Source organism: Leiobunum rupestre, chromosome 8, assembly GCF_980474605.1.
Source record: "Leiobunum rupestre chromosome 8, qqLeiRupe1.1.hap1, whole genome shotgun sequence".
NCBI lineage: Eukaryota > Metazoa > Arthropoda > Arachnida > Opiliones > Sclerosomatidae > Leiobunum > Leiobunum rupestre.
Window position 1 is genome coordinate 22,561,829 of NC_143391.1, and position 27,095 is coordinate 22,588,923.

At 35.4% G+C, this 27,095-nt stretch overlaps 6 protein-coding genes across 9 annotated transcripts; 4 read left to right on the forward strand and 2 right to left on the reverse strand.

The window, feature by feature from the left end:
• The first annotated feature begins 709 nt into the window (after positions 1-709).
• RpL37A (ribosomal protein L37A) lies at positions 710-2,416 on the forward strand. Its single transcript, XM_090155676.1, has 4 exons — positions 710-822; positions 1,063-1,191; positions 1,262-1,344; positions 2,328-2,416. Exons 1-4 carry the CDS (start codon positions 820-822, stop codon positions 2,389-2,391), a joined length of 279 nt encoding a protein of 92 aa, XP_090011802.1. The 5' UTR covers positions 710-819; the 3' UTR covers positions 2,392-2,416.
• Positions 2,417-2,483: 67 nt separating this feature from the next.
• On the reverse strand, positions 2,484-6,163 carry LOC149932760 (uncharacterized). Of its 2 annotated transcripts, XM_090155674.1 has the most exons (9): positions 5,757-6,163; positions 5,118-5,224; positions 5,018-5,048; positions 4,825-4,951; positions 4,677-4,761; positions 4,518-4,613; positions 4,310-4,459; positions 3,729-4,240; positions 2,484-3,176 (listed from the first exon to the last, which is right to left on the reverse strand). In XM_090155674.1, exons 1-9 carry the CDS (start codon positions 5,981-5,983, stop codon positions 3,171-3,173), a joined length of 1,341 nt encoding a protein of 446 aa, XP_090011800.1. In that variant the 5' UTR covers positions 5,984-6,163; the 3' UTR covers positions 2,484-3,170. The 2 variants fall into 2 exon arrangements, with proteins under 2 accessions (XP_090011800.1, XP_090011799.1); XM_090155673.1 differs by lacking the exon at positions 2,484-3,176 and having other exon boundaries at positions 3,183-4,240.
• Positions 6,164-6,443: 280 nt separating this feature from the next.
• Positions 6,444-8,755, forward strand: pths (probable ATP-dependent RNA helicase DDX47). Its single transcript, XM_090157005.1, has 7 exons — positions 6,444-6,678; positions 7,178-7,267; positions 7,329-7,517; positions 7,587-7,658; positions 7,713-8,020; positions 8,083-8,438; positions 8,502-8,755. The coding sequence occupies exons 1-7, from the start codon at positions 6,579-6,581 to the stop codon at positions 8,743-8,745; spliced, it is 1,359 nt and encodes a 452-aa protein (XP_090013131.1). The 5' UTR covers positions 6,444-6,578; the 3' UTR covers positions 8,746-8,755.
• A 3,145-nt stretch (positions 8,756-11,900) lies between these two features.
• Snapin (SNAP associated protein) lies at positions 11,901-12,926 on the forward strand. 2 transcript variants are annotated; one of them, XM_090157007.1, is made up of 3 exons: positions 11,901-12,029; positions 12,171-12,301; positions 12,374-12,926. In XM_090157007.1, exons 2-3 carry the CDS (start codon positions 12,274-12,276, stop codon positions 12,793-12,795), a joined length of 450 nt encoding a protein of 149 aa, XP_090013133.1. In that variant the 5' UTR covers positions 11,901-12,029; positions 12,171-12,273; the 3' UTR covers positions 12,796-12,926. The 2 variants fall into 2 exon arrangements, with proteins under 2 accessions (XP_090013133.1, XP_090013134.1); XM_090157008.1 differs by lacking the exon at positions 12,171-12,301 and having other exon boundaries at positions 11,902-12,029.
• Positions 11,904-18,437, forward strand: LOC149932763 (N-acetylated-alpha-linked acidic dipeptidase 2-like). 2 transcript variants are annotated; one of them, XM_090157003.1, is made up of 15 exons: positions 11,904-12,033; positions 13,017-13,212; positions 13,397-13,590; positions 13,649-13,789; positions 13,860-13,989; positions 14,047-14,169; positions 14,228-14,408; positions 14,826-14,916; positions 14,977-15,072; positions 15,743-16,095; positions 16,166-16,425; positions 16,491-16,734; positions 16,795-16,876; positions 16,939-17,037; positions 17,114-18,437. In XM_090157003.1, the coding sequence occupies exons 2-15, from the start codon at positions 13,045-13,047 to the stop codon at positions 17,319-17,321; spliced, it is 2,370 nt and encodes a 789-aa protein (XP_090013129.1). In that variant the 5' UTR covers positions 11,904-12,033; positions 13,017-13,044; the 3' UTR covers positions 17,322-18,437. The 2 variants fall into 2 exon arrangements, with proteins under 2 accessions (XP_090013129.1, XP_090013130.1); XM_090157004.1 differs by having other exon boundaries at positions 11,944-12,029; positions 13,012-13,212.
• On the reverse strand, positions 18,432-26,931 carry LOC149932764 (receptor-transporting protein 3-like). Its single transcript, XM_090157006.1, has 5 exons — positions 26,671-26,931; positions 24,800-25,179; positions 23,035-23,182; positions 22,418-22,585; positions 18,432-19,017 (listed from the first exon to the last, which is right to left on the reverse strand). The coding sequence occupies exons 1-5, from the start codon at positions 26,713-26,715 to the stop codon at positions 18,862-18,864; spliced, it is 897 nt and encodes a 298-aa protein (XP_090013132.1). The 5' UTR covers positions 26,716-26,931; the 3' UTR covers positions 18,432-18,861.
• Positions 26,932-27,095: the final 164 nt, after the last annotated feature.

Consider the following 27,095-nt stretch of genomic DNA (forward strand, 5'->3'; position numbering starts at 1 on the left):
CACGCGTTCCCTATTTGGCGCCCTCTTTTAGTGCTTAGGCGTACTCGGTGTAATTTCACAACGGGCAACAATTTCAACAAAAATAGAGGGAGCCAACTAGAGAACGCGCAGCCAGGCCGTGTGAGTTGACGGCTGCTGATCCCCTTTTTTGTCAGCCCTCACTCTCCTACTCTGTGGGAGTTGGCATCAAGCTCCCGGGGTAAAAGGTTATTCATAAAGCCTCCTCTCTCTTCCTCCATGCTCGGAGCAAGTTTTTTTTGCGTGTACCATCGTGCTCGGTCCGTTCGAATAAAATTTTTCGAATGTTCCTTCTCTAAATTCTCTCTGTTCTCAGCTCGAGATTAATTTAAAGCGCTAGAATCTTCGAAACATGTTAGAGATACAGTGCCCATGATTCCACTGTTTTCTGTCTGTGCGATATTTTCGATAATTCCACCTGAGCTTACGATTAAATACGATTATTTTCGAATTGGTTTTTGTTTCAATCAAGGTTATTTCAAAAAACAAAAACTTGATTTAATACTTATTTAAATTTTTTTATTTTTAGTAAATGCTGATCCAAGTTTAACGCCAAAATTCACCGTCAATTTTCAGGCTTAAAATAATCGAATAATCTGTTTCCTGGCCTTGATACCATAGAAATCTTATTTCTATGCTCGATACTATCGAATTTTAGAACATGGCAACGCTGTTTGGTAGCCTCGTCGACTTCGAGTCGTCGTCTGCTAGCAATATTGCTCGGTCCGTTAAATAACCGTTCTTTGTGTATGAACTATCTCCTCTGTAAACGTACGGACTTGACCATCATATTTATTCAAAATGGTAATTAAATCTTATTCAATCCAATACTTTCTTGTTTTATTTTTTATGTTTGTTTATAGGTTATAATTTTAAAACTTCTTTTAATAATGTAAATACTAATATTTACATGGGTTTAACTATATAAGTTTACTTAGGTCTTTTTTTCTATAGACACGTTAGCCAAGGCTAAAATTGTCTTCTATATAGAAAGTTTTTATGTTTAATGAACATTATTTAATTGTGTTAACTTACAACTTTAAGGCCAAACGTACCAAGAAAGTAGGTGTCGTCGGTAAATATGGAACTCGATATGGTGCTTCACTGAGAAAAATGGTGAAAAAAATTGAAATAACTCAGCATTCTAAATATACCTGCACATTTTGTGGAAAGGTATTACATCTTTAATTACAGTTCACAATTGGAACATTAAAAAAAATAAATGCATTTAAAAATATTCCAGGAAACAATGAAAAGGACATGCGTAGGAATTTGGAAATGCAGAGCCTGTCAAAAAACAGTAGCTGGTGGTGCTTGGGTTTACAGGTAAGATGCGTAAATTACATGATTAGTTCTTTTATACATGGGTTTAAAGTAGTTTGAGATTAAAATGGTGTAGCAAAACAAAGATTATAATCTATTTTGAGTAATATTATAATGCTGCTGAAGAAACGACTCAGTTAGACATTACCCTAAGGAAATAGAGATACGAAATAGAAATCTTCTCCGGATGTTAGTTACATACTTCCATTAATGTTGTTACCCTACTTAGTCTATTTAAATATTAGTAATTGGGATTTTTTAATATGAAGCCATATCTTTTAAAGCTCAAGATAATCATAATGCTTCATTAAAGCTACAATTGAGCAATTGAAAAATTATGTTTATGTACGTGACATTGCATTTGTGTTTGGGTGTAACAGGCTTTTTTACCTGCATATTAGACTCCTGAAATGAATTTTGAAATTAGTCAGTTTCTATTCCATGTCTCGCATTTCTTTACTTATCTTTTTTCTGAAGCATTTTAAGTGTTTAGTCATTAGCATAGGCGCTTCTAAAATATTTTGATTAGCTTGTAAAGTTCATCTACATCAAGTGGTTTTCAACCTGTGTACTGCAGAAATATTACCAAAAATATATTTTAAGGTTAAAAACCCAAATAACAGATTTATAATCTAGCGTATTCTACTTCATATTTGTGTGGTTTTGATTAATAAATTGAGAATTCTTCAGTTTTGTTTATAAATAATTATAAATTTCAAGTTTGAAATCTGAAGCGTTTTGGTTTTCCAAACATTGGGGGCTTTGCCCACTAGCCCCTGGGATATCATTTAATTCCTAAAATTTTTGGGGTTCCGCAGAATTTGTTTCTGATAGTGAAGGGTTCTACGAAAAATAAAGGTTGAAAACCACAGATATACATGATAAAATAGGGACCCAAAAGATAAAATTTTCGAAGTAGAATTAAATCTATTGCAACATTACTTCTATTGTAAACAATCTAGCTGATGAAACAATTTGTATTTTAGTACAACTGCTGCATCTACTGTTCGAGGAGCAGTTAGAAGGTTAAGAGAAATGAAAGAACAATAATGTGAATAAACTTGTATGAAGTATATTAAGCTGTTTTTTTTAATCCTATGCATATGTATGACTTAACTTTTATCACAAATTTTAGTCTTGAAAAAATTTTAAACATTTTTATTTACATATCACACATCTTAGTTTACATTTCTACTCTCGCTATATTTGTATCCTAATTGTGAGGGGGTGGTGGAAGCTGAAAAATGTACATTCATATTTGAAGCCTTGATATTTGCAGTGCAACAAAGTGTTAAAAAGAGGGTGGCCTTTTTTTGTACATGTGCAGGTTTCAGGTCATGCCCCTCAAGGCTAAGAACGTCATGCAATTAACTATATTCCGGTCTTTTGTCAGATAATTTAAGACGTTATGCCCTTTTTAAATTGTGTTTAAGCTCATTATAATATGGTGCCAATTATTTCATATTTCGATATATAGTAAGTTGAATACTGAATTTTATAAGTAATTGCAAAACCAACTCCGCATGCTAAATTTAAATAATTTATATTAAAATTTACTCATCACAGATTTAAATTAAAAAAGGTATACATAATACATGCAATGATATATCAATAAATATTTAATAGCAAAACAAGGTATATGCACTAACTAAAGGCGTTGACTGAATCATACCTGAGAATATTCTAATACAACTAAAAAGAGGGAAGTGTCTAATTTAAAAATTTCTCAATAAACGCGTAATACTAAAGTTCTTTTTAATCTTAACTAAACGTTAAAATTGTCTCTGGACAAAAACATGGCATAGGGAACCACAGCAAGGCTGACACATTTAATGCTGAAAAATAAAATTCCATGAAAATTATTGCTTTTATAAGCAACTTACACTACATGGGAAGGGGAATAAAATGTTAAAACCCCTTGAGATGCCAAAAGCCATATTTAAGTACAAATTAAGAGATATTGATAAATTAGTTTTTCTAATAGCTTTGCGTTTCATGATGGTGGGCGTGTCATGTTTAAAAATTCCCCTAATATGTAGAAAATACAAAATGCCATAGTTTTCATTAAAATAGTAAGTTTCCAAAACTATGGGCTATACATATACTACAAGACGGGAGTATTTTTGGATAATTTGTTCGTCTAAATGCGTGTTAAGATTTTAATGAAATTATGTCATTCCACATAATATTAGGTTGATATGTCTAAAAATTAAAGGTTAAAAGTTAAGCCAAGGAAATATACCCAGTTTTTGTCTAAAAAAGTATTTGGTTAGGTAAATCAATCCTTGACAAACTTACGAGTGAGTGTGGGATTTAAGCATTAAACAAAAAGCTAAGCATATCGTGTCTGGCTAAAACTATCATGAACTAAGTTCAGATTCAGATACCAATTCGAATTCTGAAAGATCCAAATCACTGCTCGGCGTTTGTTGGGGCTCAGTAGGTGATGGGGTTTCCACTTCGATAGTGGGTGACAGCTTTTTTCCACCCTTCATTGTCTTCGAAGTTGATAAATCAGATGGTGGTGTTGGCTTTCCCGATGTACGCATAATTTGGCTAGGTGATCTAGAAGAAGACATGTGACTGGTCATGGCAAGGGGGCGAATTGTAGAAGACTCTAGGATAGCTGGCTCTGGAGTTTTGGAAAAGGAAAGTCCTTCGATGAAAGCTTCTTCATTATCAGAATCAGAGTTTGTGTCCTTAAAATGGGATGCAACAAAATGGATTCCATTGTTATTATTCCCTCCACTTCTGGAGGAAGCTGAAGATAAAGTCGCTGATGCAGCTGCGGCTAACAGGACACTGGAAATATCCAGTCCTCCCTCATCGTCACTAATATCTTCATCCATATTTGGGAAGCTACCCAAACCATGGCTTAAAGAATCCTCCTGCTCTATAGCTAGTATTAAACATGAGTACGTCAATATCAATATACTACAAATAGGTCTTATTCACTATGTTAATTTACCATCTTTAACCATGTTCTCTAGCCCTAATTCTCGGGCTATTGTTTCATCCTGGTCCAGACTATGATTCTCTGAGAGAGTTAAGTCCGACTCTCTTGATGTTATAGGTAAAAATTCATCTAATTCACTATCACGATCAACAGACCCATCATCTATACAAGCACAATTTGTTGTTATTATTGCCAGTGGTAACGTAACTGAAGTACTTACTCGAACCAGAATCTTGAGCTTGTCCACTTTTTGAATGCAACCAAGCGCTTGGCACTACATATAAGACCAAACCAGGCCCAAATGACATTAACATCACTGTGGAGATAAGGCCGTTAAATAAAGTTGTTAAAATTACAAAATGTTTGCTATGTAAATTACCAGCCAAATATACTAAAACAACCCCTGGAACCAAATGTCCTATTAAAGCTAAAATGGCAAAGCTGGCACAGGCAATGGAACAAAACTAAAAGATTCAATACAAGTTTATTAGGAAATATTTTGATTAAGTCAGTTCTGCAAATTGTACCAATCCTGGTTGTGTTTCTCTGACTTTCCAAGCAGCTTCCCACCAATGACATAAAGCTAGCCACCAATCATTTAAATGCTCGCTTATCTCTGGAACACTATATACTTGAGGATGAACAGGAGTCCATCTAATACCAAGAAATATAAATAATATGGTTAACTACTAGTTCAAATAGAAATTCTTGTTCACTCACCCTTCAGTGTCTGTACCCTCAGGAAGAGGTACTGTAAGAGGATATTTTTAGAGAATTATTGAAAATTGATCACATTAATTAAAAACTATTAAATAATCACCCCTAATCTCAGGCCATATTTGGTAAACCCAGGCACGGTATAAAAAGACTAGCAAAGAAACGACTGCCACAAAGGAATATAGTCGACGACTGCAGGTCACTATGATCCTAAAATAGGCCAGTTAAAAAGAAAATAACTCTTAAGTGCAAAGAACTTAAAGGTTGTTAGTTTTTCAACTTTTAAGAATGACTTTTAAATGATTACAACACTTAAGCTTTACTATTTTTAAACATTGTGACATTTAAGGTTTCTTCCAAACTTCAAAATAGGTGAGGAATTTAATTTTTTTTCTATTTACTTAAACCTGGCAAATGCCCAAGAACGGGATAATTGCTAAAAATGGGTTGTTTATATTTTTGTCAAGTTTAATGTGAAAGATATGATCGATGTTTTTATAACAGAAAGTCAATATTTCCCTTTTTTTACTTTTACTTGTCAAAAATATATATATATATGCTTGTTAGGGACATAGTCAATTTACATCCATGTAACTAGTAATATAACCCACTTTGGTGATATAGAAACAGCCCTAGACCCAAATTTATGTTAAAGTAATGAGATAAGTAGGTCAACAGTTTAGATGTCTGGCATTGGAAGCCCTAGAGCTATTTAAAATGGATATTAAACTAAAAAACTCACCAATAAGCAATGTTTACAATGAGAAGTGCAACTGCACTGATGTAGGGACGTTCCCATATTAAAAGGCTTTGAATCGAAACAATATAAGATTCAAATGGGCTAAGAAACTTAGCGAAAACATTGTCACGATTGCTTCTGCCTTCATTTGATTCTTCATTCACGATATTTTGACCTTTGTTTACTACACTTTCTAGCAATTTTCTAGCATAAGAGTACAATGCAGCCATTATAAGTCCCGCTGCATTTGTTTTGATTTCACTTTCCTTTCGATAAAACGTTACGTAATTTAGATATACGAGGCCTTACTAAAACTTGCAAACACTTCAAAATAAGATTTCAGATCATTCGCTTGGCATTGCGAATGAACTAGCATGAAGAACGCTAAAACCTTGGAAAGTCATACTTCTTGGGAAACGATTATTTTTTTTACAATTGGACATCTTCCGATATTCTCCAAAAAGGGCTGAACATACTACAGTCCAAGAAAAGTAGTAAATTTTCTGAAACTTAATAAATATTGAATGATATTTTATTTTTGTATTAATTAAATAAACTAAAAATTTTAATATTTCTATAAAGTATTATCAACATTTTAGAATAAAAAGTAGAAAATTAATACCGTTATTATAATCTCTCTCGAGTCTCCACTCTGCTCAGTCTGCTGTCAATAAATGGTCCAAAAATGTATCAAAGGGTAGTCTGCTCTTTCTTCTACTGACTACACAAATTTCAAAGCGTGGCATGTCCGCAGACTCAAGAGACAGCTACTGTGTTTTAAATTAAGTATTACGGTTTTCATAGGTTTAGTTAATTTTCATAAACATGGACAGAAATTCAGGTGAAGAGCCTTCTGATGAAGATGAACATACGTTGGAAGAAAAAGATACCACTTTAGTTGAGGAGACCTTCCAATCATTGGCAAGTGCTTTACCAAGTCCCAACTGTTAAAGCTTAACCTGAATGCCTAATTTTGGGAGAGTTTTGTTTGTCCGACTTCTCATTTGGCGGACCACAAAATACACGCTACGCCGACTGTCCATTTGGCCGACTGAGAAGTTGGCTAAATGAGGAGTCCATTTGTCTGACTGTCACTGTCCACTTGGCCGACTTCTCAGTCAGCCAAATGGACAGTGCATTTTGCCAACCGTTGATTTGGCCGACTGCTCATTTGGCGGTTGTATGATACTAGGTCGCGTTTTAGAAGGCCCAGCTTGGTTATAAAGAACGGGGCTGGGGGGGGGGGGGGCAGCGGGCGCCAATACTTAGAATACATTGCCCATTCTATAATCACTAAAGACATAGTACAGGACAGGCTATAGTGTATCAGTTGGCCAAATGGGCATTCGGACATTTAGCAGTCGGCCAAATGCACCCCACCCCTAATTTTTACTATTATTATAATGTTTATATTTTAAAGGGAGTTGTTGACGTACTTTGTGAAGCCTGTACTCAATTAAAATGGACAATACCTACAAAAATTCAAAAAGAAGCTGTTCCATTAGCGCTACAAGGTTTTTTAAGAAACCAACTGTTATTGAATACCGAAATTACATGTAGTTTTTATATAACTAGGTAAAGATATAATTGGTTTAGCGGAAACTGGATCTGGAAAAACTGGAGCATTTGCCCTTCCTATTTTACAATCATTATTAGACAATCCTCAACGTCTCTATGCTCTTGTTCTCACCCCAACCAGGGAGCTTGCTTTTCAAATATCCGAGCAATTCCAAGCACTTGGTGCCACAATAGGGGTCAAATGTGGTAATTATCTCTAATGATTTTTGATCTGTTGTTGTTTTGAAAAAAAGTAAACCCTTATGATTTTTAAAGCGGTCATTGTTGGTGGTGTAGATATGATGACACAAGCTATTGCTCTAGCCAAAAAACCTCATATAATTATAGGTAATTATCTCCCATTTGCCATTTTTTTAAATAGCTAATTTTAAGTTATTTTAGCAACTCCTGGAAGATTGGTTGATCATTTAGAAAATACCAAGGGATTTAATTTAAAACCATTAAAATATCTGGTAATGGATGAAGCGGATCGGATTTTAAATATGGATTTTGAACAAGAAGTTGATAAAATATTGAAAGTGATACCCAGAGAGAGGCATACATATTTATATTCGGCAACAATGACTAAAAAGGTTCAAAAACTACAAAGAGCATCTTTAAAAGATCCAGTAAAAATTGAAATTTCAAACAAGTACCATACAGTGGACAGCCTCCAACAATATTATTGTTTCATTCCATTAAAATATAAGGTAATGGAGATATTTTAAATTGTTAATAGAAATATTGACTAGAGCTTAATTTTTATTTCAAGGATGTTTATTTGGTGCACATTCTGAACGAACTAGCTGGAAATTCTTTTATGGTTTTTACAAGCACTTGTAATAATACACAAAGAATAGCCTTGCTATTACGAAACCTCGGATTTACAGCAATTCCTTTGCATGGTCAAATGAGCCAGTCAAAGCGGCTAGGTTCTTTGAACAAATTCAAAGCCAAAAATCGATCCATTCTAATAGCTACTGATGTGGCTAGTAGAGGCTTAGATATCCCTCATGTTGATGTGGTGTTAAATTACGATATTCCAACACATTCTAAAGACTATATTCATAGAGTTGGAAGAACTGCAAGAGCTGGCAGAGCTGGAAAAGCAATTACATTTGTTACCCAGTATGTGTTCCACTTTTTTTCTTTTTTAAAGTTTAGTTTGTTTATCGTGTATTATTATCTTAGGTATGATGTGGAACTCTATCAAAGAATTGAACATTTGTTAGGAAAAAAGCTTGATTTGTTTAAAACGGAGGAAGAAGAAGTAATGATTCTAGTTGAAAGAGTGTCAGAAGCTCAGAGACTAACTAGGCTTGAAATGAAAGAAATGGATGATAAGAAAAAGAAAAAGGGGAAAAAAAAGAGGCATGATAATGACAATGATACTGAAGAATCCATTGGTGTTGTGAAAAGAATAAAGAAAGTGTAATTTGCCATTTGTTGAGAACTAAGTGTGTTTTATAATTTATTTTAATTCGCCTTAGGCGCGCTACAGGGATAGGGGGGGGACTTCATGAAATTTATACTAGGGGAAGGGCCGGAGGGGGGTATTATTTTATCCACATTGGTGTCGAAGGCCGACACCATTAGTTTGTTCTCAAAAAACCAAAAAAAAAACAGTAGCCACAACATGAGGTGGGTGTAATCAAAGATAATTTAAACTCGTAACCTAGAATCGAAATCACTCTCTCGCGCGTTGCCGATAGCGTTTACCCACTTCCCGCTGGAACTCAGAAAAAAAATAGCTCCATGATTTGCGCCTTACCGCAACCACGGCCGTCTCGAGATCTGCTTCGCGCTCATAGCAGAGTCAGTATCTCTGCTCATAGCGGCCCAGGCGATCGTACGAAAATCGCGTATGGGAAATTAGTTCAAAAACGTCTCACATCATTTTTTGGCGTTAGTGTAGCCCCCCCTTCGGAAAATTCGTAGCCATGTTATCAGAAATACATGAACCGAAATTATCAGCGACTGCTTTTTTATTCTGAGGCGTTTTCTCACAGCGCTAGGGGAGGGTGACAAGGAAGCATTCAAATATTTCAACCCACCCGCGGCCAAGGTATATTTTTTAGTGCATGCCGGGTAGAGTAATATGCCATCTAGTGAGTGAAAAATGAAATAGTTCCAGTTGAACGAAGGTCAAATTATCGAACGTATTATAGTCTGCGAACCTAGGCTTACTAGTTGATAGATTGTGAAGTTGTAGTATCATTTAGTATGCAGTCGGAAAGTAGTTTAACTTTTTAAATAATGGCAGAAAACTTAAGAATACGTGATAAATTGATAGGATATTTAAAAAACCTTAACCGCCCGTTTGTTGCGTCAAGAAAGCAGGTTTTTTTTTAACTAAATTGATATCTGATATAATGGTAGCTGTAATTCTTTACACTGACTGAAAAAGGTACTTTTTAAGTATTTTTTTAGTCCGTGTTTTTTTAAAGTTTCTCACGGCGGCCACCAGGGTGAGTATTCAAATCTGTACCACGGACCCGTAGAGGATTGCATTCCGCGGAGGGGGGGACTACAACCGAGTAAAGAGAGGGGGAGACGGGGAAAACGCCTTTAGTATAAGCGGGATAGGTCGCTGATAATTTCGGTTCATGTATTTCTGATGTTATCGAATGGAAGGAACTGCGCGGAACTTTGGAATTTCAATTATTATCGCATAATGTGTAATTTTTTGTAAAATATTTTTTTAGTAATATTTAGTTAATTAATAATAAAAAAGTTAAACACCTCTTGAGATTTTTTAACGCAAAGTAAAGTTTTGAAAAACGTTATTAAAATTTGGTGATTCAGCAGAAGTCGCCGTTTTCTGTATAAAAATGTAAACATAAACACTTGGTTCTCCTTACAGCTGTATTTTTGTTATGTAGTAACTTCCAGAGGCCTTTGTTTTGTATTAATGTTTAAAAATGTAATTTAATTAAATTAGTAAAATAAATTAATTTTAAAAGAAAACAAATGTGACTTCTCTTGAAGAATATGTAAAAGTTTATTATTAAGGTATTGACTTGTTTTTTTAAGAGCCAAAATAAGTTTAATAATACATAATAGTTGGAATATGGGATGATGTATTATAATGATAATTTATACAGGACTAGTTGGAATATTGTTTAACATAGTATGATAATTTATTCAAATATTGACTAGTTGAAATATGGGTTAACTTGTAATAATTTATACAGGTACGTCCATGTACATGTGTTGACTAGGTGGAATATGAGTTAACATATAATGATAATTAGTGATGGAAACTTGGAAGGTATTTAAATCTGATAAATATAGTAAACCAAGGTGGATTTCCCACTGAATGATACACAACTAAACAATAGATAGGAAAAAATTTAGAAAACTAGAATTTACAACTTGAGTACTTTTCGAGAAAGAGGCTTATACACAAGTTCTTTCATTTTCTGGAAACCAGATTTAAAGAGGTATGACACGCAAGATATTGTAGACAATGAAGTTATTCTAATAGATTCATGTGTTTCCTTTTCAATATTTTCTTCTCGCAGTCGGTTTGAACTTTTTCTAGATATTGAAGAAAATCATTTTCTAGCCAAGCCAGTCTCTCGTCATTAACAGAGAAGAATGGACACTTTTTCTGATTTCTGGACCTGTATCCAAGACTCATAGTGGCTACATTGTGAATTTCATACCACTTTTGAATAACTTTCATATAAGTGATAGTTGAACCCGCTGTTTTAAACTGTGCGCTTGTGGATGACTTCCTTGGTAGTTCATTAGGTATTCCAAAGCCGCTATGACAGGAGTTGAAAATATATCTATTGCTCGCCTTACACTCAACTTTTCTAGATATGTTCTTAGTCCATAATTTACATAAATTTTCATAAACTGGAAACTGATGAAATGATACATTGATATTCTTAGATTCACAGAATGGAACACAACAAATTTTTGTGGTGGGCATTTTTGCATCTTAAAAATTGGCAATATTTTAAAACTAAAGTTTGAGAAATGTGAACTTAATTTAAAGAATAATAAAGCTATTTTTTAAATAATATTGTGGTTGTTTATTTAAAATTCTGATAAAATAAATGCAAATACTGGTTTGAAAACTTAAAAACTTGAATCCTGTGAAAAACTTTGGTTAGGCTTAGCAATGAACTAATAAAACTCAATATAAGCATATTACTTTAATTAAATAAATGTTTTAAATGAAAACTTATTAGATAAAGATCAAATCATAAGTTGTACATCCCAAACTTTCCAGAAGTTTTTGAAAAACAATGCAAAAAGGATTAACTAGTTGAATTTACCGCCATAGAAAACTATTAAATATCCCGCTGATTTTTTACATTTAAGGGGGGCTCTGACAGCGCTCCTAGTGTTAAAAAAAGGTATTCGCGAAAATACATAGGAGAGGAAATCTTTGCCTGGGCCGCAGCTATGAGTGCGAAGCAGATCTCGAGACGGCCGTGCCGCAACCGATGGAACCCGATTTTTCTGAGGTCACTAGTCAGAAAAGGGTAAACGCTTCGTAACAAAACCGTCAATGGGAAAGCTCTCAGTATTCGAATCTAGGGTACGAGTTTAATATCTTTGGTGTAATCCATGGTCAGAGTAATGGAAAATTGCTTTCTACGTTTTAGCTCTCAGTATTTTTAAAATATTTAAGTATTCACATGATTTGAATTGGATGATTAAGAAACCATATTTTTGTTTCAAGCCTTATAAGTTTCAGGCTAGGTAAGTTACATTAACTGACAATATTTAATTTGTAGATCTAGTGCTTAGACTTAGGCTTATTGCGGTTGTTGAGGTTAGGGGTGCTGGGGTCGGGGCGAAAAACTGAAGGAGCATAAACGTTAAAGTTGTAATAATAATTAGCTTTAGATCAAGAACTGAAGCTCTCCATTGAGTGTGCTATTTGTATTATTCTTTATTGCGATGGTTTTGTTGCGCTTGATTAAGAAGCGTTAGACAAACTCCTATGGAATCTGATGCTAAGAACATGCCAGGTAGGCATACATGGCTTTTATCGTAAATTAATGACCTGGGGAAAACATTCTTATTTGGATGTTTGTTTTTAGTTTACGAAATGGAAGATACAGAGAGCTCAACTTCTGTTGAAGATAGAACTGAGGACTACGCAGAATCACCAACGAGAGATGCTTTAGCTGAAGGTCTCTTGGGTGTTTTAAGGCCGTCTATTGAAATGCTGGATGAAAAAGTCAAATCAACTCGAATCAGTCAAATGGAGTTACGTCAGCAAATAGACAGTTTAGCTGAAGATCTTAGGAAAATCTCTGAAAACCAGCAACTGCCATTTGATTTGGATGCTTACGTAAAGAAGTTGATGAATTCGAAACGTCGTGTAATGCTTGTCAGCAACATTCTCCAAAATTCTCAAGAGAGATTGAACCGAATACATCAAAGTGTAGCGAGAGAAACTGCTAGGCGGAAGGCTCTCCTTGAACCTGGGACATCTACTTGCAAAACTCCTACCATTTAATCAATACTTTTTATTTATAACTATACATTCCAGTCATGTGTCACAATTCTAAAATGTTAATAATCTTGTAATTTTAACATAATAGCCAATGTTCAAAATTTAATTATAATTAAATAAAATCTGTATCTATACTCTATTTTATTTCACTGCTTACTTAGATTTGTCATACTGCTATTAAGCACATTCAGTTTGGCTATAATAAATATATTTTTTCAGAATAGGGAATCATTTCAAGTTTTCAATAAAAAAATGACTGATTATATTCGTGGAAAGAAGGCTTATACAAAATGGGATGTAGATGCTGAAAATGTTGATTTGGACCTTCCATGCAGTGATGGTGGGAGACAGCGCCTTCATCACAAGCCAAAAGTCATTCGACCAAATTGGTCTTCTGGTGCCAAAGGAAAAGCCGTTAAGGTTATTAGAAGATTATTTATTACAAGTAGTGGCTGCTAAGCATTCACCAGCTTATGTTAAGTCTTCGAATAATTAAAAAAATTTGAAACGTACAGAAATATAATACAATATGTACAATAAGATATCATAATACTGTTATTGAAAGTTTTTATTCCAAATATTAAAGGCCATGATGTATTTGCAGATACTTTTTGTCATTGTTACATTTCTTGTTGGACTTATCCTCGGCTACATGGTGAGGAGAGGTGTTCATGAAGTTATCCAACATCGAATAAGCACAGATTGCATTGACGAAACTGGCATATATATGTATCAAGATTATAATGGAAATTTTTTTAAGAAAAGCGTCAGCAATGATAGCATAGCCAATTTTTTAAGGTAACATTTATTGTCTTCAAAGTCTGCGAAAGTTTTAGCTATAATGTTTATCATACAGAAACTTCAGTTCTGAAGTCCACCGTGTAGGATCTGAAAGCAATCAAAGACTAGCAGAGTCCATTCGCGATACCTGGAAAGAGTTTGGCTTTAAAACTGTCCGTTTAGAAAAATTCAATGTCCTAGTTTCTCAGCCATCCAAGTATGAACTTTCATATTCAAATTGTTAATTTAGCTAAACAACCCCAACTTAACATATTTTAACTTTTTAGTAAACTTCCCAGTTCCATCCACCTTGGGGATGGATTGAAAGAGCAATTATTTACGATTTACAACACACATGAGAATAACTCTCATTCCAAGGTTCCTTTCCTCGCCTATTCGCCCAGCAAAAGTGTTAAAGTAAATAGATACCACATTTGTTTAAAACTTTCATATTAATGTAGTGATTCATTTAAGGGACAAGCTGTTTACGTACATTTTGGACGTCCAGAAGACTTCAAATTTCTAGAATCTCAAAATATTTCGGTCAAAGGACATATTGTAATTGCTAGGAATGGCAGAATTCATAGAGGGCACAAAGTAAGCTTTTATATTAATTTAAAATTATCCCAAAAATAAAGTGATTGTTTTTTTTAAGGTAGCTTTGTCTGAAAAACATGGTGCCATTGGTGTTATTCTCTTCTCTGATCCAAGCGATGTGGTTCCTGAAGATAGCAGCTTAGCACCAGCTGGAATCGGCTTGCCAGGAGATGGAGTTCCCATGGGGAGTCTGAAACTATCCCCAGGAGATCCACTCACACCACTAACACCATCCATTGGTTAGATATCAGTTGTTTGATAGCGTTTTCCATTGAAACCACTCCGAGAGCGACCCGATTTTGTTTCCTACGTCATCGCTCTAAATCGAAGGTGCTCGGAAGACCCATCAAAAATGCTCCCAATGAAATACACATTTTTAAGAGAGCAGTGTAACGTCTGCTATCTTCTGAAAGCAAATGTGTATGAAGTTTGTATTCCATTGGCAATCCGAGCAATCTGAAAATTTCATTTCGTCTCAAGAGATGAGACATCTCAGATCAATCCGCAAGGGAGTAACAGGGTCAATGTAAAACATGAATCCTTCTCGGAGCTGCTCAGTTTTGTTTTTCGGGCGATCGGAGACTGCTCGGAGCAGCCCAATGGAAAACGCTATAAATGAAAATTACAGGTCTAAATCCTCAGAATTTTATTTTCAGATGGTATGTTTCGCATACCACAGTCCAAGATTGAACTTCCATCCATTCCAGTTTTGCCTATTGGCTACAATGACGCTCATTTACTTTTACAGTTAATTGAAACATTATATAAACCCAATGTTTTTTCTAATTGCAATTATAATTTTTTCAGAGGATTAGGAGGAATCGACGCTCTTAAAAGTTGGCAGGGGAAACTAAACATAACTTACAAAGTTGGGCCCGGATTCAACACACCATTGAGGAATTAGTAATACTTAATATCATAAGTAAATGAACCGAGGTTATCAGACTGCTATACTTCCCATGTTGGAGGCATTTTCCTTATGAAATTACATTTTCCATTTTTTTATGCATAGAAATAGCTATAAACACAACTCCCAACTACAAAAGAGGGGGACAGGTTTGCCAAATGTCAAGGAAATCAGGGAATTTAAAAATGGGCCAAAAAAGTCAGGGAAAGGTCAGGTAATTTTAAGATTTTCTAAAAAGTCAGGGAATTCAGTTCAATATTGTCAATTTTTTTAAGGTAATTTTACTGTAGATCTATGGCAAATCCAGCTATTATTATTTAGATCCTTGAAAAGTTTTTTAACATTGAATTAACTTTTGTACTGAAATATATGTTGATTAAATTTATTAATTTCTGGTAAAAGTTAAAAACTGTCTAATTTTACCCTTTAAAAGTCAGGGTAAATAACTTAAAATGGTCAGGTAAAATAGGGAATTTTAATCGGAGAACATTGTGGCACCCCTGGGGGATAGAAATTAGCTTTTATTTGACTCTATTTTCTCATCATTTTCATAAGAAAAATGCCCTCCAATTCTGAGCGCTATTTCGATAACTTTGGTTCATTTACTTCTGTTAATATTTAATTAATACCCTCTATGTCACCTTACTTTTTGGCTTTATTCCATAGTGAAATAAATCTCACAGTTAACAATGAATTGGTTCAAAAAGATATATTTAACGTTATTGCCGCTATTCCTGGTGAATATGAACCAGGAAGATACGTCATAGTCGGCTGCCATCATGATTCGTGGACCGAAGGAGCCAGTGACCCAAATTCTGGACTCGCTGTGCTGATGGAACTTACTAGAGTGTTTGGGCTGCTGTTAAATGAAGGCTGGAAACCTGGCAGAACTTTAGTCTTTGCCAGCTGGGATGCCGAAGAATTTGGGGTTTCGGGTTCTACAGAATGGGTTCAATACCATGCCAAAGAGTTACTTCACAGAGCCGTTGCCTATATAAACCTTGATGTGGCTCTTTCAGGTATTTATATTATTTTTAAGTTAAAATCTGTCGTCTGGATTGTTATTTACTAAAGTTAATTTATTTGCAGGAAATTATTCTTTAATGGCGGTGGGCAGTCCCCTTCTCAGACAAGTTTTGAAGGAAGCAACTTCAAGTGTAGAATGGTTGGAAGAGGGTAATGACGAAACAACTGTTTATGATATGTGGAAGACAAGAATGCCGCAAGATAAAAACAGCGCTTTAAGGAAACCGGAAATCCTAATACCGGGATCTGGTAGTGATTTTGTGGGATTTTTTGCCACTCAAGGGATATCTGCTGTCCATTTACAATTTATTGATAAGAAGACTGTAAGTATTGAAGATCCTGGATTAACCGTTGTTTAAATTTTATAGTTAATTATTTTTTCTCACAGTTTAGCGACTACCCACTATACCATACAGTGTATGACCAATATGACACATTAGCGAATTACGTAGATAAGGATTTCAACGTGGCACAAACCTTAACAAAAATAATTGGAATAATGCTGATGAAATTAACAGATAATTTACATTTGCCAATGAAGGCTGAAGATTACAGTGATCATGTACAGAAAGACCTGAATTCTTTTGTTTGGAAATATAAGAATCTCCTTATTGATAATAATATTGTTTTAGGTAAAAATATTTTAACAATAATACGTTTTTGGGATTAACCCGTATATTTGTCTCTTTTAGAACCCATTGCTAAAGCGAATGAAGAGTTTAAAAAAGCGTGCCATGAGTTTCATGACAATTATGAAATTGTAAACAGAAATAAGTAAGTTAATTCATATAATGGCCATTTTGTTATTAATTAACGAGAGTAAATAAAATTTTCAGTTTACTTTTGGCGTTACGTCAATATAATGATCGCTTGATAGAGTTGGAGAGGTCTTTATTATTGCCAGTCACTGCATGTAGCAAACAGCCAAATTTTAGGTCGGTGTTATTTCTCTTATATATTTTTATTAAAAATAAAGATGGTAAGTGAAATAACAAAATATGATTTAAAAAGGCACGCAATCTATGGGCCCAATTTGAGCAATGTCTATGAAGGGATTGCGTTTCCCCATCTAGTGGCTGCTGTGGAAAAGGCAAATGCGGATAATAGTACCGAGTCTTGGGATGAGGTTCGTGAGCAATTATCATACGTAGTTTATGCCCTTTTGTCAGCTGTGGGTGTTCTTAATAATCAAATTCTTCTAAAGAAAGATGAGCTTTAGATTGGAGGATAGATCATTTCTTTAGATGGTTTAATATAATTGCTCGTAAAATCTCAGTACCTCTTTAACATTTTATCAAAAAGTACAGTATATTTCGAACAAAGAGTACTTCTTAACTCGTACCAAATTATGGGTAAATTTGCTGAGCTTTTAGGGTTCTAGGCGTAGACAACGTGTAATTACGTAGAATGTGAGAGTATTTGCTTCTCCATTTGCATGAGATAGCATTTTAGATATTGGTTATAATTGAAACCAAACGTGATATATCTATATCTATATTGATCATAATATCTTTATTCAAATATTAAAACTAACTTGGCAAAGAGAAGAAAGTGTTGCCAAAAAATTGCCATACCTGAGGTATAGCTCTTTACGAAAACCAGTTATTAGAGAGTAGATTTGCTAAAGTTAATAATTCAAAATTCTGCAAATGCTCGCACTCTTTGATTCGCATTTGAATGACCAAAGTAAAATATAACGAAAGAAAATTTAAAAAAATCCCATTGCTCAAACCTTTTTAAGTTGGCAAGCTAAATATTTTTACTTTAGAGACGACTAGATTATTTATAAAACACATACATATAAAATATATTTATTTATTTAAAAGGTCTAACAAATAATTACATTCCCTTCCTCCCTCATGAATGAATGTGAAACGAGCTGTGCGAAAACAGTGGCTTTCCGAATGAAGTATTTTTGTAATCTTATTATCTAGTTGGTTGTGATATATTTGGCCCTAAGTTTTTCAGTCCTAGTCACAACTATTATGGGGTTTAACTTTGATAACTTTTTAGTTTATTATATAAGAGTTGTGCTGAAGAAATATATTAGAAATATATTTATACCCTTTTAGTGTATTATTTTGTTATATTTTAGCTATATATTTTACATGGAATTAATTTTGTAAAAGCTGTTAATTTCAACATAAAAATTGTGTTTATTTTATAATCTTTTAGATCTGACTTATTTTGTACTATTGTATATATACTCTAGACTTTAAATGAATTATCATATCTTAAGACTATTAAGAAATATATTTATTTACTAGAAATATACATTTTGACAGTGTTTTTTTATTGCACTGCGATTCATTTTTAGCTTCTTATGACATAATGACTAGCGGTATAAAGTTTTCTTAATGAGGACTTGTAAATCGTAACTAAATTGGTATTAAACTTTTTGGTATATTTAAATATCCTAGTTTTTTTTTGGTGTTTTTGTATCACAAATCGCGATCAAGTACCAAAAGTCAGGTACAAGGAGCGGCTTTATAATTAGATAGTAATGATGTCATGATCATTATGAAAAGCGACCCCTCATTGGCTAAAGCAAAAAGACGCTACCAAAACATACTTCTTGATACTATAGGTTACGCACTTATGATAGGGAGTAAGATTTGTGATACCAAAATAGTGGTAACGTAAACGTTGCAAGAATTAAAAAGTATAACGCTTTTAGCAAAAAAAAAATAAAAAAATAGAAATTGAAAAGATAATAAATGAGAATAAACAAGGGGTTGGCGCGATGTTTTTTTTTGCACTTATTTTCTTTCTGAGCATACGCCGTCTTGGCAAGCTTGACAAAGTTCACTGTTATGGGGGTTTCGTGGTTTACCTGGCCTTCGATTTTTCTGAATTGGTGCTTGGCAAAAATTGTAATAAACTTGACCAACTCGGTGGTATATATTGATTAGCACCTATTTATTAAAAAAAAGTAAATTTAACGAAATTAACATTGGGGAAAAAATACTAGTTCATGAATTTTTTTATTATATTGGATTCGTGACCAGTTCAAGTTGTTCTCTGGCCACCTCTTGTTACGCCTACGACTTTTTTTTTTTGAAAATTGGAGCTCTCAGATCGTTCCGATATCGACCTGGAGGCGCCCTCGTAATATAATCTAATAAAGTTTTTCATTTGACTGCTCAAGATCGCCTCTATATACTTTCACGTTTCCACTTACATGCTCGTATCTCGTATGATCAATAAAAGAGTGTTCCATTTATTGCTCTCGAGCGCTCTGAGATAGCTTTAAACCGATCTGCCGATTTCGACGGTGATTTCGACTGATCGAATCGAGATCGCTCTCGGAGAATTTTTTTCGCGTGTTCCTTTTTAGCTCAACAATAAAATCGCTCTCTTCGGAGTAAGATAATACGGCAGCCGGGTTCAGAGTTAATCTCGAGCACCCAAATCGGTATTCCTTGTTCCGTTATTTTGCGTTACGGAGATCTGCCAGTTGCACCGAGCAAGTTTCCCGTGTTCAGGGCCCCCAGAGGTCCTATAATTCCTATAAAATCCTACATTTTCAAAAATGTCCTATAACATCCTATATTTTTAGCAAAATCCCCTAAAAGTCCTATAAAATCCTATAATTTTCATATTTTGCCCATTTCAAATCCAACCACTCAGTAGTTAAATTGCTATTTTAGCTAAAGGATAAGTTCCTATACCAAGTCATTCTAGTCTATACTTTTGTTATTTTTAGCATGGTTAGCTACTAGTATATTTTGTAATAAAATGCCATGGTTAAATAGTTTCTATTTTTTAAGTGAAAATCGAAGACTTATTTCTCTAAATATAGATTTTGTTTTTAAATTCATAAAGTTATAAATTAAATAGCATACATAGTCCTATAAAATCCTATAATTTTGTAATAATAGTCCTATAAAGTCCTATATTTTTAGAAATATAATCCTATTTTTCCTATAAAAAAATTGAAGATTTGAGTGGGGGCCCTTGCGAGGGGCTGATCACTCCGCGTAATCGGTGTACAGAGCCGTACCTTTGACTGTACTAATGGGATTACGCGTAATCTTTGAAGTATCTGCCTTTGGCAGTGCTAATCTAAGCGTAATCCGGTGTAAGACTTTCTAAGAGTGGTTAGCCCCTCGCCTGGGTGTTCCGTTTAACAAATCAAGCGTTCCAAGAAATAGACCATCAATTTCGAAGCCATTTTCTCAGAGGTGCAATAATACGTGGGAATCTCTTTCGTTTCGTGCGATATTAGGCCGAGGGGGTAGTAACTTTAGTAATCAGGTGTACAAATAGTAGGTAATCAAGGGAAAATCAGTGGAAATTACCGAAAAATTGTGATAAATCACTGAAAATCACCGATAGATATATTATGAGAAAGTGGAAATCACCGATATATTATGATAAAGTGGAAATCACTGGAAATCCCCGGTATTTTATGAGAAATCAGTGAAAATCACCGATATATAATGAGAAATCACTGGAAATCACCGATATATTATGGGAAATCACCGATATATTATGATAAATCAGTGTAAATCAATGGAAATCACCGATATATTATGATAAATCAGTGTAAATCACTGGAAATCACCGATATATTATGATAAATCAGTGTAAATTACTGGAAATCACCGATATATTATGAAAAATCCGTGAAAATCACCGATATATTATGAGAAATCAGGGGAAATCACCGATATATCACTGGAAATCACCGATATATTATGAAAAATCAGTGGAAATCACCGATATATTATGAGAAATTGTGAGAAATCCCAGATATATATTATGAGAAATTGTGAGGAATCCCAGATATATTATGAGAAATCCCAGATATAATATGAGAAATTGTGAGAAATCCCAGATATATTATGAGAAATTGTGAGAAATCCCAGATATATATTATGAGAAATTGTGAGGAATCCTAGATATATTATGAGAAATCCCAGATATAATATGAGAAATTGTGATAAATCCCAGATATATTGTGATAAATCCCAGATATATTATGAGAAATTGTGAGAAATCCCAGATATATTATGAGAAATTGTGATAAATCCCAGATATATTATGAGAAATTGTGATAAATCCCAGATATATTGTGAGAAATCCCAGATATATTATGAGAAATTGTGAGAAATCCCAGATATGTTATGAGAAATTGTGAGAAATCCCAGATATATTATGAGAAATTGTGAGAAATCCCAGATATATTATGATAAATTGTGAGAAATACCAGATATATTATGAGAAATTGTGAGAAATCCCAGATATATTATGATAAATTGTGAGAAATCCCAGATATATTATGATAAATTGTGAGAAATCCCAGATATATTATGATAAATTGTGAGAAATCCCAGATATATTATGATAAATTGTGAGAAATCCCAGATATATTATGAGAAATCAGTGGAAACCACCGAATGTTTTTCGGAAATAAGTAATCAGGTGTACAATGATTTTATAAGTGACTACCCTCTCGTATTAGACTAATTCTCTCGAGCAGTCAAATGGAAACCTTATTTTTTAGGATATGGTAATTCTGTGGTCAGTACCACCTCCTTTAACCGTCCGACTCAATATTTTTTTTATTGTTTTACTTTTCCCGTACTTTTTGCTTGCACCGTCCCTAAATATTAAGCTATTTTGAGAAAATTAAACTATTGACTACCATTATTCGGTTTGCATTCGGAGGTCAGACATTATAGGGGACACATCATGGATTAATTAACTCGCTTCGTTAAATTAAAGACTGTTATCGGTAGATTTCTATCCTAAGTTCGCGTTAGATATTTGTTCCACATTTTCTCCCTTTCATCCCCATATATGGTAACCCTGGATGTATCGAAAATGTATTTCAGGCGATATCTTTGTTGGGTCCAGAAAACATCCTATTCCGCTAAGGAACATATTCGGAACACTAAGCTATCTTGATTTTTTCGCGTTGAAGTACATCCTTTAGCGAAGTTAATTATTCCGTGGCCACGAGTTGTTTTGACGGGTTGGGTTTTCATCATTTAGTCGTTCATTTCTGTCGGCGACTACTTATTCTATAAGCCTGAAATATAGTTCTATACGTATAACACTTCAAAACTTTTACTGATAGCTATTCGTCACACAGACTGCATAGAGTGTCAAAGGCGAAAAATATGTTTACTTCACCATTGTGAATCCCCTGTAATAGGGCCCACTTTTAATGCTACAGCTATAACGTCACGCGATTTAAAAAATATCATAACTTTAAAGTCTATAGCGGGCTTTCGGTAAGATATTTTTCAAAGCGACATCATTATGGAACAATATTATAGACTTATGGTTAAGCTTTAAAATGATTACTTTGACGACTTCTTCGGGATACCACATTGCCGGCTCGAACTTTCCGCCTTTGCACCTTTGGCATTGCTGGCCGTACAATTGAAAAAAGACAAAGCCTTGGTTAAACGCGTTGAGTATGAACCAGAAGGTCACTCGTCCTTTCATCGATGTCCAACCGTGGCCACAACTCTGAAATTGTAAGTCATTTAAATATATTTTGCCTATTCTATGCAGTCTTAAATTTTACGTTGGAATCGGGGTCTGTAAAGCCAAATGCCATAAAAACCCACAGAACAATGTTCTATTGAACAATTTCTTTGAGAAGTTCGCGCGTTATTAATCACAGTGCGCTTATGCTTGGTCACGATGACTAGGAGCATTTTTATGAGTTTGCTCAAAAATAAGGAAAACGTAGAAATGATGGTGCAGAATATCTTACAGCTGCCGAAATTTACCTTTAATTAATTACAGATATATATATATATATATATATATATATATTGTTTAGAAACTGCTGTTTCTCGTGTTCATTTCATGGTCGCTTGGATAAAGGGGTCTATCATGAATTTATAGACCATGAAATTTGGTCTAGGGAAGGTTGAAAGGTTAAGGAGCACGGTTGTATTAGCTTGACTTACCTCGCAACAAAATCGAACTTTGGCGGAATCAACGAAAGTGAACCAATGACCTTCTAATTTATGCGTCAGCATACTTAGTTGCCAACTTTGCGGTAAAAACTGCGAAAAAAGTTTGTGAAACTCGGAATACCAAACTTGTTCCATTCCGCTGCAAAAAAAATCATTTAATTTGTTTCCTGTCTCCACCGTGTCTTAAAATATTTTTACATACACCTTATAAATATCTTAAACCGTGAAGATGGTTGATGATTTGTTGCTGGAATCTATTCGTTGCGTTATTTTAATAGCCCTTAGTTTTGATTAAATAGTCAGTCACTCGTTATAAATGTTGGTTATTGGCTGCAGATTATAGCCGAAATAACCAGACCAATAACTTATTATTTATATACATGTATGTTGGTCAGGCTATGTAAAAATTATAGCCGGGTCTAATTCTGTATTAAGAATAATTAATATTTAGTATTGCGAAACTAGAAGACTTGGAGGTCCATCATCTATAGCGTAGGTCCAAATATTTTCATAAGCTTACATTTCTGCGTTCCATTTAAATTACCGGAAAAGGTACACGAACTATAATCTGAACAATTTAATTAATGGAAACATATCATTACAATCATTCAATAATATTTACTTATGCAATAAATGTTTTGTAACTATTGTTATCTAAATTTGTGAAATATTTCAGTATCTCTTGCCCGCGGCTTTTTTACAAGGCTCCAATTAAAGTGATATTCGTTTGCATAAATAAATTGGTCTGTTGTATAAGACAACAGCGAAAACTTATTAAAGGAGGACCTAATATACTGACAAAACAATATTTGAAAATGTTTTTAACGTTTTTTTTGGTTCAAGGTTTATTGTTTCGGTTGATTGCGATTTTAAACGACAAGATTCTTGCCTAAGCGTCTACTCTACCACTTTGTACCATAAATATTTCCCAATAAATAAAAAATAAGGCGAATTTTTCAACTTTGTGAGCCCACCTTTGACTTCGTTTGTCAAAGCTATAGTAATATTTTGAGGAAGTTGACGCCGGATAGGTTCCCTAGGGGTCGATTTCCGTTCGTTATGAGAGCCCCTGAACAAAATGGGCGATTTTACCAGGACATTCTAGTCTGTGCATATAGTGTTAGCTAAAATAGGAAAATCTCATGAATAAACCAACGAATTCATCCCGGTGTGGGGCGATCGGTTTTAAACCTCCCCGTGCAGTGTAGGTGTATTTCGTATAATTTTATGTTAATTGGACAATAGTTCCTCGGATAGTTACGCGATTCCAAATGCTCGACTCTTGTTTTAAAGTTCCCCCTACGATCCTATCGATAAATATTAAAATCGGAGGGGGGGGGGGGGGGCAGGCACCTGCTTCGCCATTTTCAAAATGGTGAAACCCCTTAAATACGGTTGACAGTTATCTAAGACTACGTGATTTGTCACCGGACGAACTAATTTAGATTTCATCCGATCCACATTCACCGGATTCGTTTCATATTGGGGGTCGCGTTCAGTCAAATTCCTAAAAATTCCCTAAACAATCTCTACTTACGATTTTATGAAATACGTTACGTGTAATTTACTGAAAACAGCGATAACATACACCCAATTCTGGAGAAATGCTTGGGTTTATGTATAAAACTACTGAGCAAATGCAATTCTTAGGATGACTGTCTTTTCGTGTGGTAAATTGTTTACCCAAGTACGCGTTTTACCAGTCCCTATAACGTTTCGTAGGCTAAACAAAACAAAATGATGTAGAGGGACTTACTACGATTGCTTCCAGGTGATCATGGGGCAGAAGGAAGGTGGCGAGGCGGGCAGCGTATTTATGAGAGTCGCCTGTGTCTGGAATGGATAGTTCAGCATTTGGCTGGTTAGAGATAATCCCTGGTGCGTTATGGGGTACGTGGCAGGACAGTAGGTGTTAGGTGAGCCGGCGCACGCCACTGTTGGGCACAGGGGTGCCGAACAGACCACCATCGGGACGCTGGAAGCTCTTGACACTTGGTGGACTTGATACGTTGTTTGAGGTAGACTGACCGCTGGTGGTGGTGGAGGAGGTGGTGGTGGTAACGCCGCTGCTGGTGGCGGAGGTGGTGGTACAGGAGGTATTGCTTGGAGAGGAGCAATTACTCCGCTTTGACTATCCTGGGACAAATAAAAATAAGGGAAGTTTGTTATTATACCAGTCGGGGCAATTTGAGCTCGGATATAGAATGAGTGTGGGTCCTCGAGAACTAAAATAACGTTTCACCTCCGAGAAGTGCGAATAACTAACTTTCGAAGTTTTGACGGGGGAAAGCTCCGGGTGTGACACTGTTTTTAGGCGGATACCCATAAAGTCGAGTCACGTGACAGCCACTTTCACCGTCGTCGACGAGGTTTACCACGGTTTGAAATGGCGGGGGCTCCAAACGACGGCAGCGATAAACAGTTTACCCCTCCGTTTCGCGTTCGACGAGAGATTCTTTCCGATGTTTTATGGATGATCTGGCCCGGGATGCAAAAATGAATTGGAATTGTTGATTGAGACGAGGAAGGGGACGGGAGACCCGAGTCGATACCTTTCCGAAGTACCCCCCCCCCCCCCGCACTTCATTATACGCGTACCTTTTGCCCAAAATTGTTTTAAAAGGGAAATTAGATTCGTTTTGTATATAAATTTTACAACCCAACTAGCCCCGAAACAAAACGCGCGCCAACGATTTGTCGGGGTTGAAATGTTTCGTGCTTTATTATTCTCGGATAGCCGAATGATTGCGAGACAATGAAAGCGTGATTTCCGGACCTATTTAGCCGTTACACACCCCTCGCTATAGATGGAGCGACCCTAATTTATACCAATTGTTAAACGATTGTTTCGATCATTAGGAGGGAGGACCTTCCAATGACGGTGTTTTGGGGTTAAACCGTAGTCCGTGGCGCGTATTCTAAATATGTCAAGTTGGGTAACGTCCATTCGTAAAATGTCCGATTTGAAGTCTGATGACACGCTTGTGTGTTTTTTGAAATATTTTCTTAGATGTACTTTTTATTGTTTCGGTAGGAAGAAGCGAGAGCGATAGGAATATTTACGCTATATATTATTGATAGGAAATGGGAAATGTTCTTTTGTCGCGGGATGACAGGGCGAAATACCTTCGCTTCAATTTTCCTCCCCAAAATGTCCTCGGATGATGGCTTCCCACAATCCAACGAGCTCTAATCTAGTAGCCTACTTTCATTGAGACGGAACTCTTCCCAGATACCAATCGAACAATATCCTCCATTGGTCCGCGACACGTGACTTTCTTCGATAATCCTAACTACACCAACATACGGATATCCGATGTAACGCGTTCTTTCTGTAATAACACTCTCCCTTTTCAAGAGGCGTGGTGTTAAATTCCTTTCAACCATTTAAAAAAAGGACCCGAAAATCCTAGTTTCAAAAATTAGCGGGGTCACTAACCTAAAATCTGCCCCTTTTAACTAAAAATATGTAAGTCGCATAAAACCCACACCCCCGATTAACGAAACGGTTACAAAGGACGAGGTACCCTTGAAAAGAAAAGTAGTTTTTACGGGCTCGATAATTACGTCGACTCTCGCGCTAAGATGGGGAAGAGAGAGAGAGGGCGTTATTTAATGCGCTCTTACCTGACTTTCGGTGACCTCGCCCGCGGTCTGGGACTCTGTTCCCATCGCGTACAATCTTTGTCCGATTATTTCTGTCGTTAGATTACTTAAGTGGTACCACCAATCAGCGAACACCCGCTTGTTTGGACTTGAGCTTTCGAGGCTGCCGAGATCGGAGTCTTCTCTAGCTGGCTGCGGTTACCCGTCGCTCTAATTTCCCCGTCCTCGTGATTTTGCCGGGGTCCTTTGTAAAAGAAAGCGTAAAACAGCCGAGCCCCTACATGGATAATGTACCGAATAGGTATTACTCTCAAAGAGAACGCGTATGTATGATGTAGCTACGGTTCTAGTATTGTTGGGTCTGATCTTTTGCTGAGTCAGATTCGATGCCAGTGTCTGAATTATTCTCTCCCGACGTAAGTCGGAACGTGATTGCGCTTCTCTTT

Bases quoted from the DNA above. Each gene is read 5' to 3' on its own strand.
- pths (XM_090157005.1), top strand. From the start codon at position 6,579: ATGGACAGAAATTCAGGTGAAGAGCCTTCTGATGAAGATGAACATACG. The intron at 7,518-7,586 runs GTAATTATCTCT...TGATTTTTAAAG, and splicing joins CACAATAGGGGTCAAATGTG to CGGTCATTGTTGGTGGTGTA. The intron at 7,659-7,712 runs GTAATTATCTCC...AAGTTATTTTAG, and splicing joins AAAACCTCATATAATTATAG to CAACTCCTGGAAGATTGGTT.
- LOC149932760 (XM_090155673.1), bottom strand. From the start codon at position 5,983: ATGGCTGCATTGTACTCTTATGCTAGAAAATTGCTAGAAAGTGTAGTA. The intron at 5,049-5,117 runs GTGATTATTTAA...ATCCTCTTACAG, and splicing joins AATATGGCCTGAGATTAGGG to TACCTCTTCCTGAGGGTACA. The intron at 4,952-5,017 runs GTGAGTGAACAA...TCTTGGTATTAG, and splicing joins GAGGGTACAGACACTGAAGG to ATGGACTCCTGTTCATCCTC.
- RpL37A (XM_090155676.1), top strand. The intron at 1,192-1,261 runs GTATTACATCTT...AAAATATTCCAG, and splicing joins CCTGCACATTTTGTGGAAAG to GAAACAATGAAAAGGACATG. The intron at 1,345-2,327 runs GTAAGATGCGTA...TTTGTATTTTAG, and splicing joins GGTGGTGCTTGGGTTTACAG to TACAACTGCTGCATCTACTG.
- LOC149932764 (XM_090157006.1), bottom strand. From the start codon at position 26,715: ATGGGAACAGAGTCCCAGACCGCGGGCGAGGTCACCGAAAGTCAG. The intron at 25,180-26,670 runs GTAAGAGCGCAT...TATTTGTCCCAG, and splicing joins GCGAGGTCACCGAAAGTCAG to GATAGTCAAAGCGGAGTAAT. The intron at 23,183-24,799 runs GTAAGTCCCTCT...TTTTTTTTGCAG, and splicing joins ATCACCTGGAAGCAATCGTA to CGGAATGGAACAAGTTTGGT.
- LOC149932763 (XM_090157003.1), top strand. From the start codon at position 13,045: ATGACTGATTATATTCGTGGAAAGAAGGCTTATACAAAATGGGATGTA. The intron at 16,096-16,165 runs GTATTTATATTA...ATTTATTTGCAG, and splicing joins CCTTGATGTGGCTCTTTCAG to GAAATTATTCTTTAATGGCG. The intron at 16,426-16,490 runs GTAAGTATTGAA...TTTTTCTCACAG, and splicing joins AATTTATTGATAAGAAGACT to TTTAGCGACTACCCACTATA.
- Snapin (XM_090157007.1), top strand. From the start codon at position 12,274: ATGGAATCTGATGCTAAGAACATGCCAG. The intron at 12,302-12,373 runs GTAGGCATACAT...GTTTGTTTTTAG, and splicing joins TGATGCTAAGAACATGCCAG to TTTACGAAATGGAAGATACA.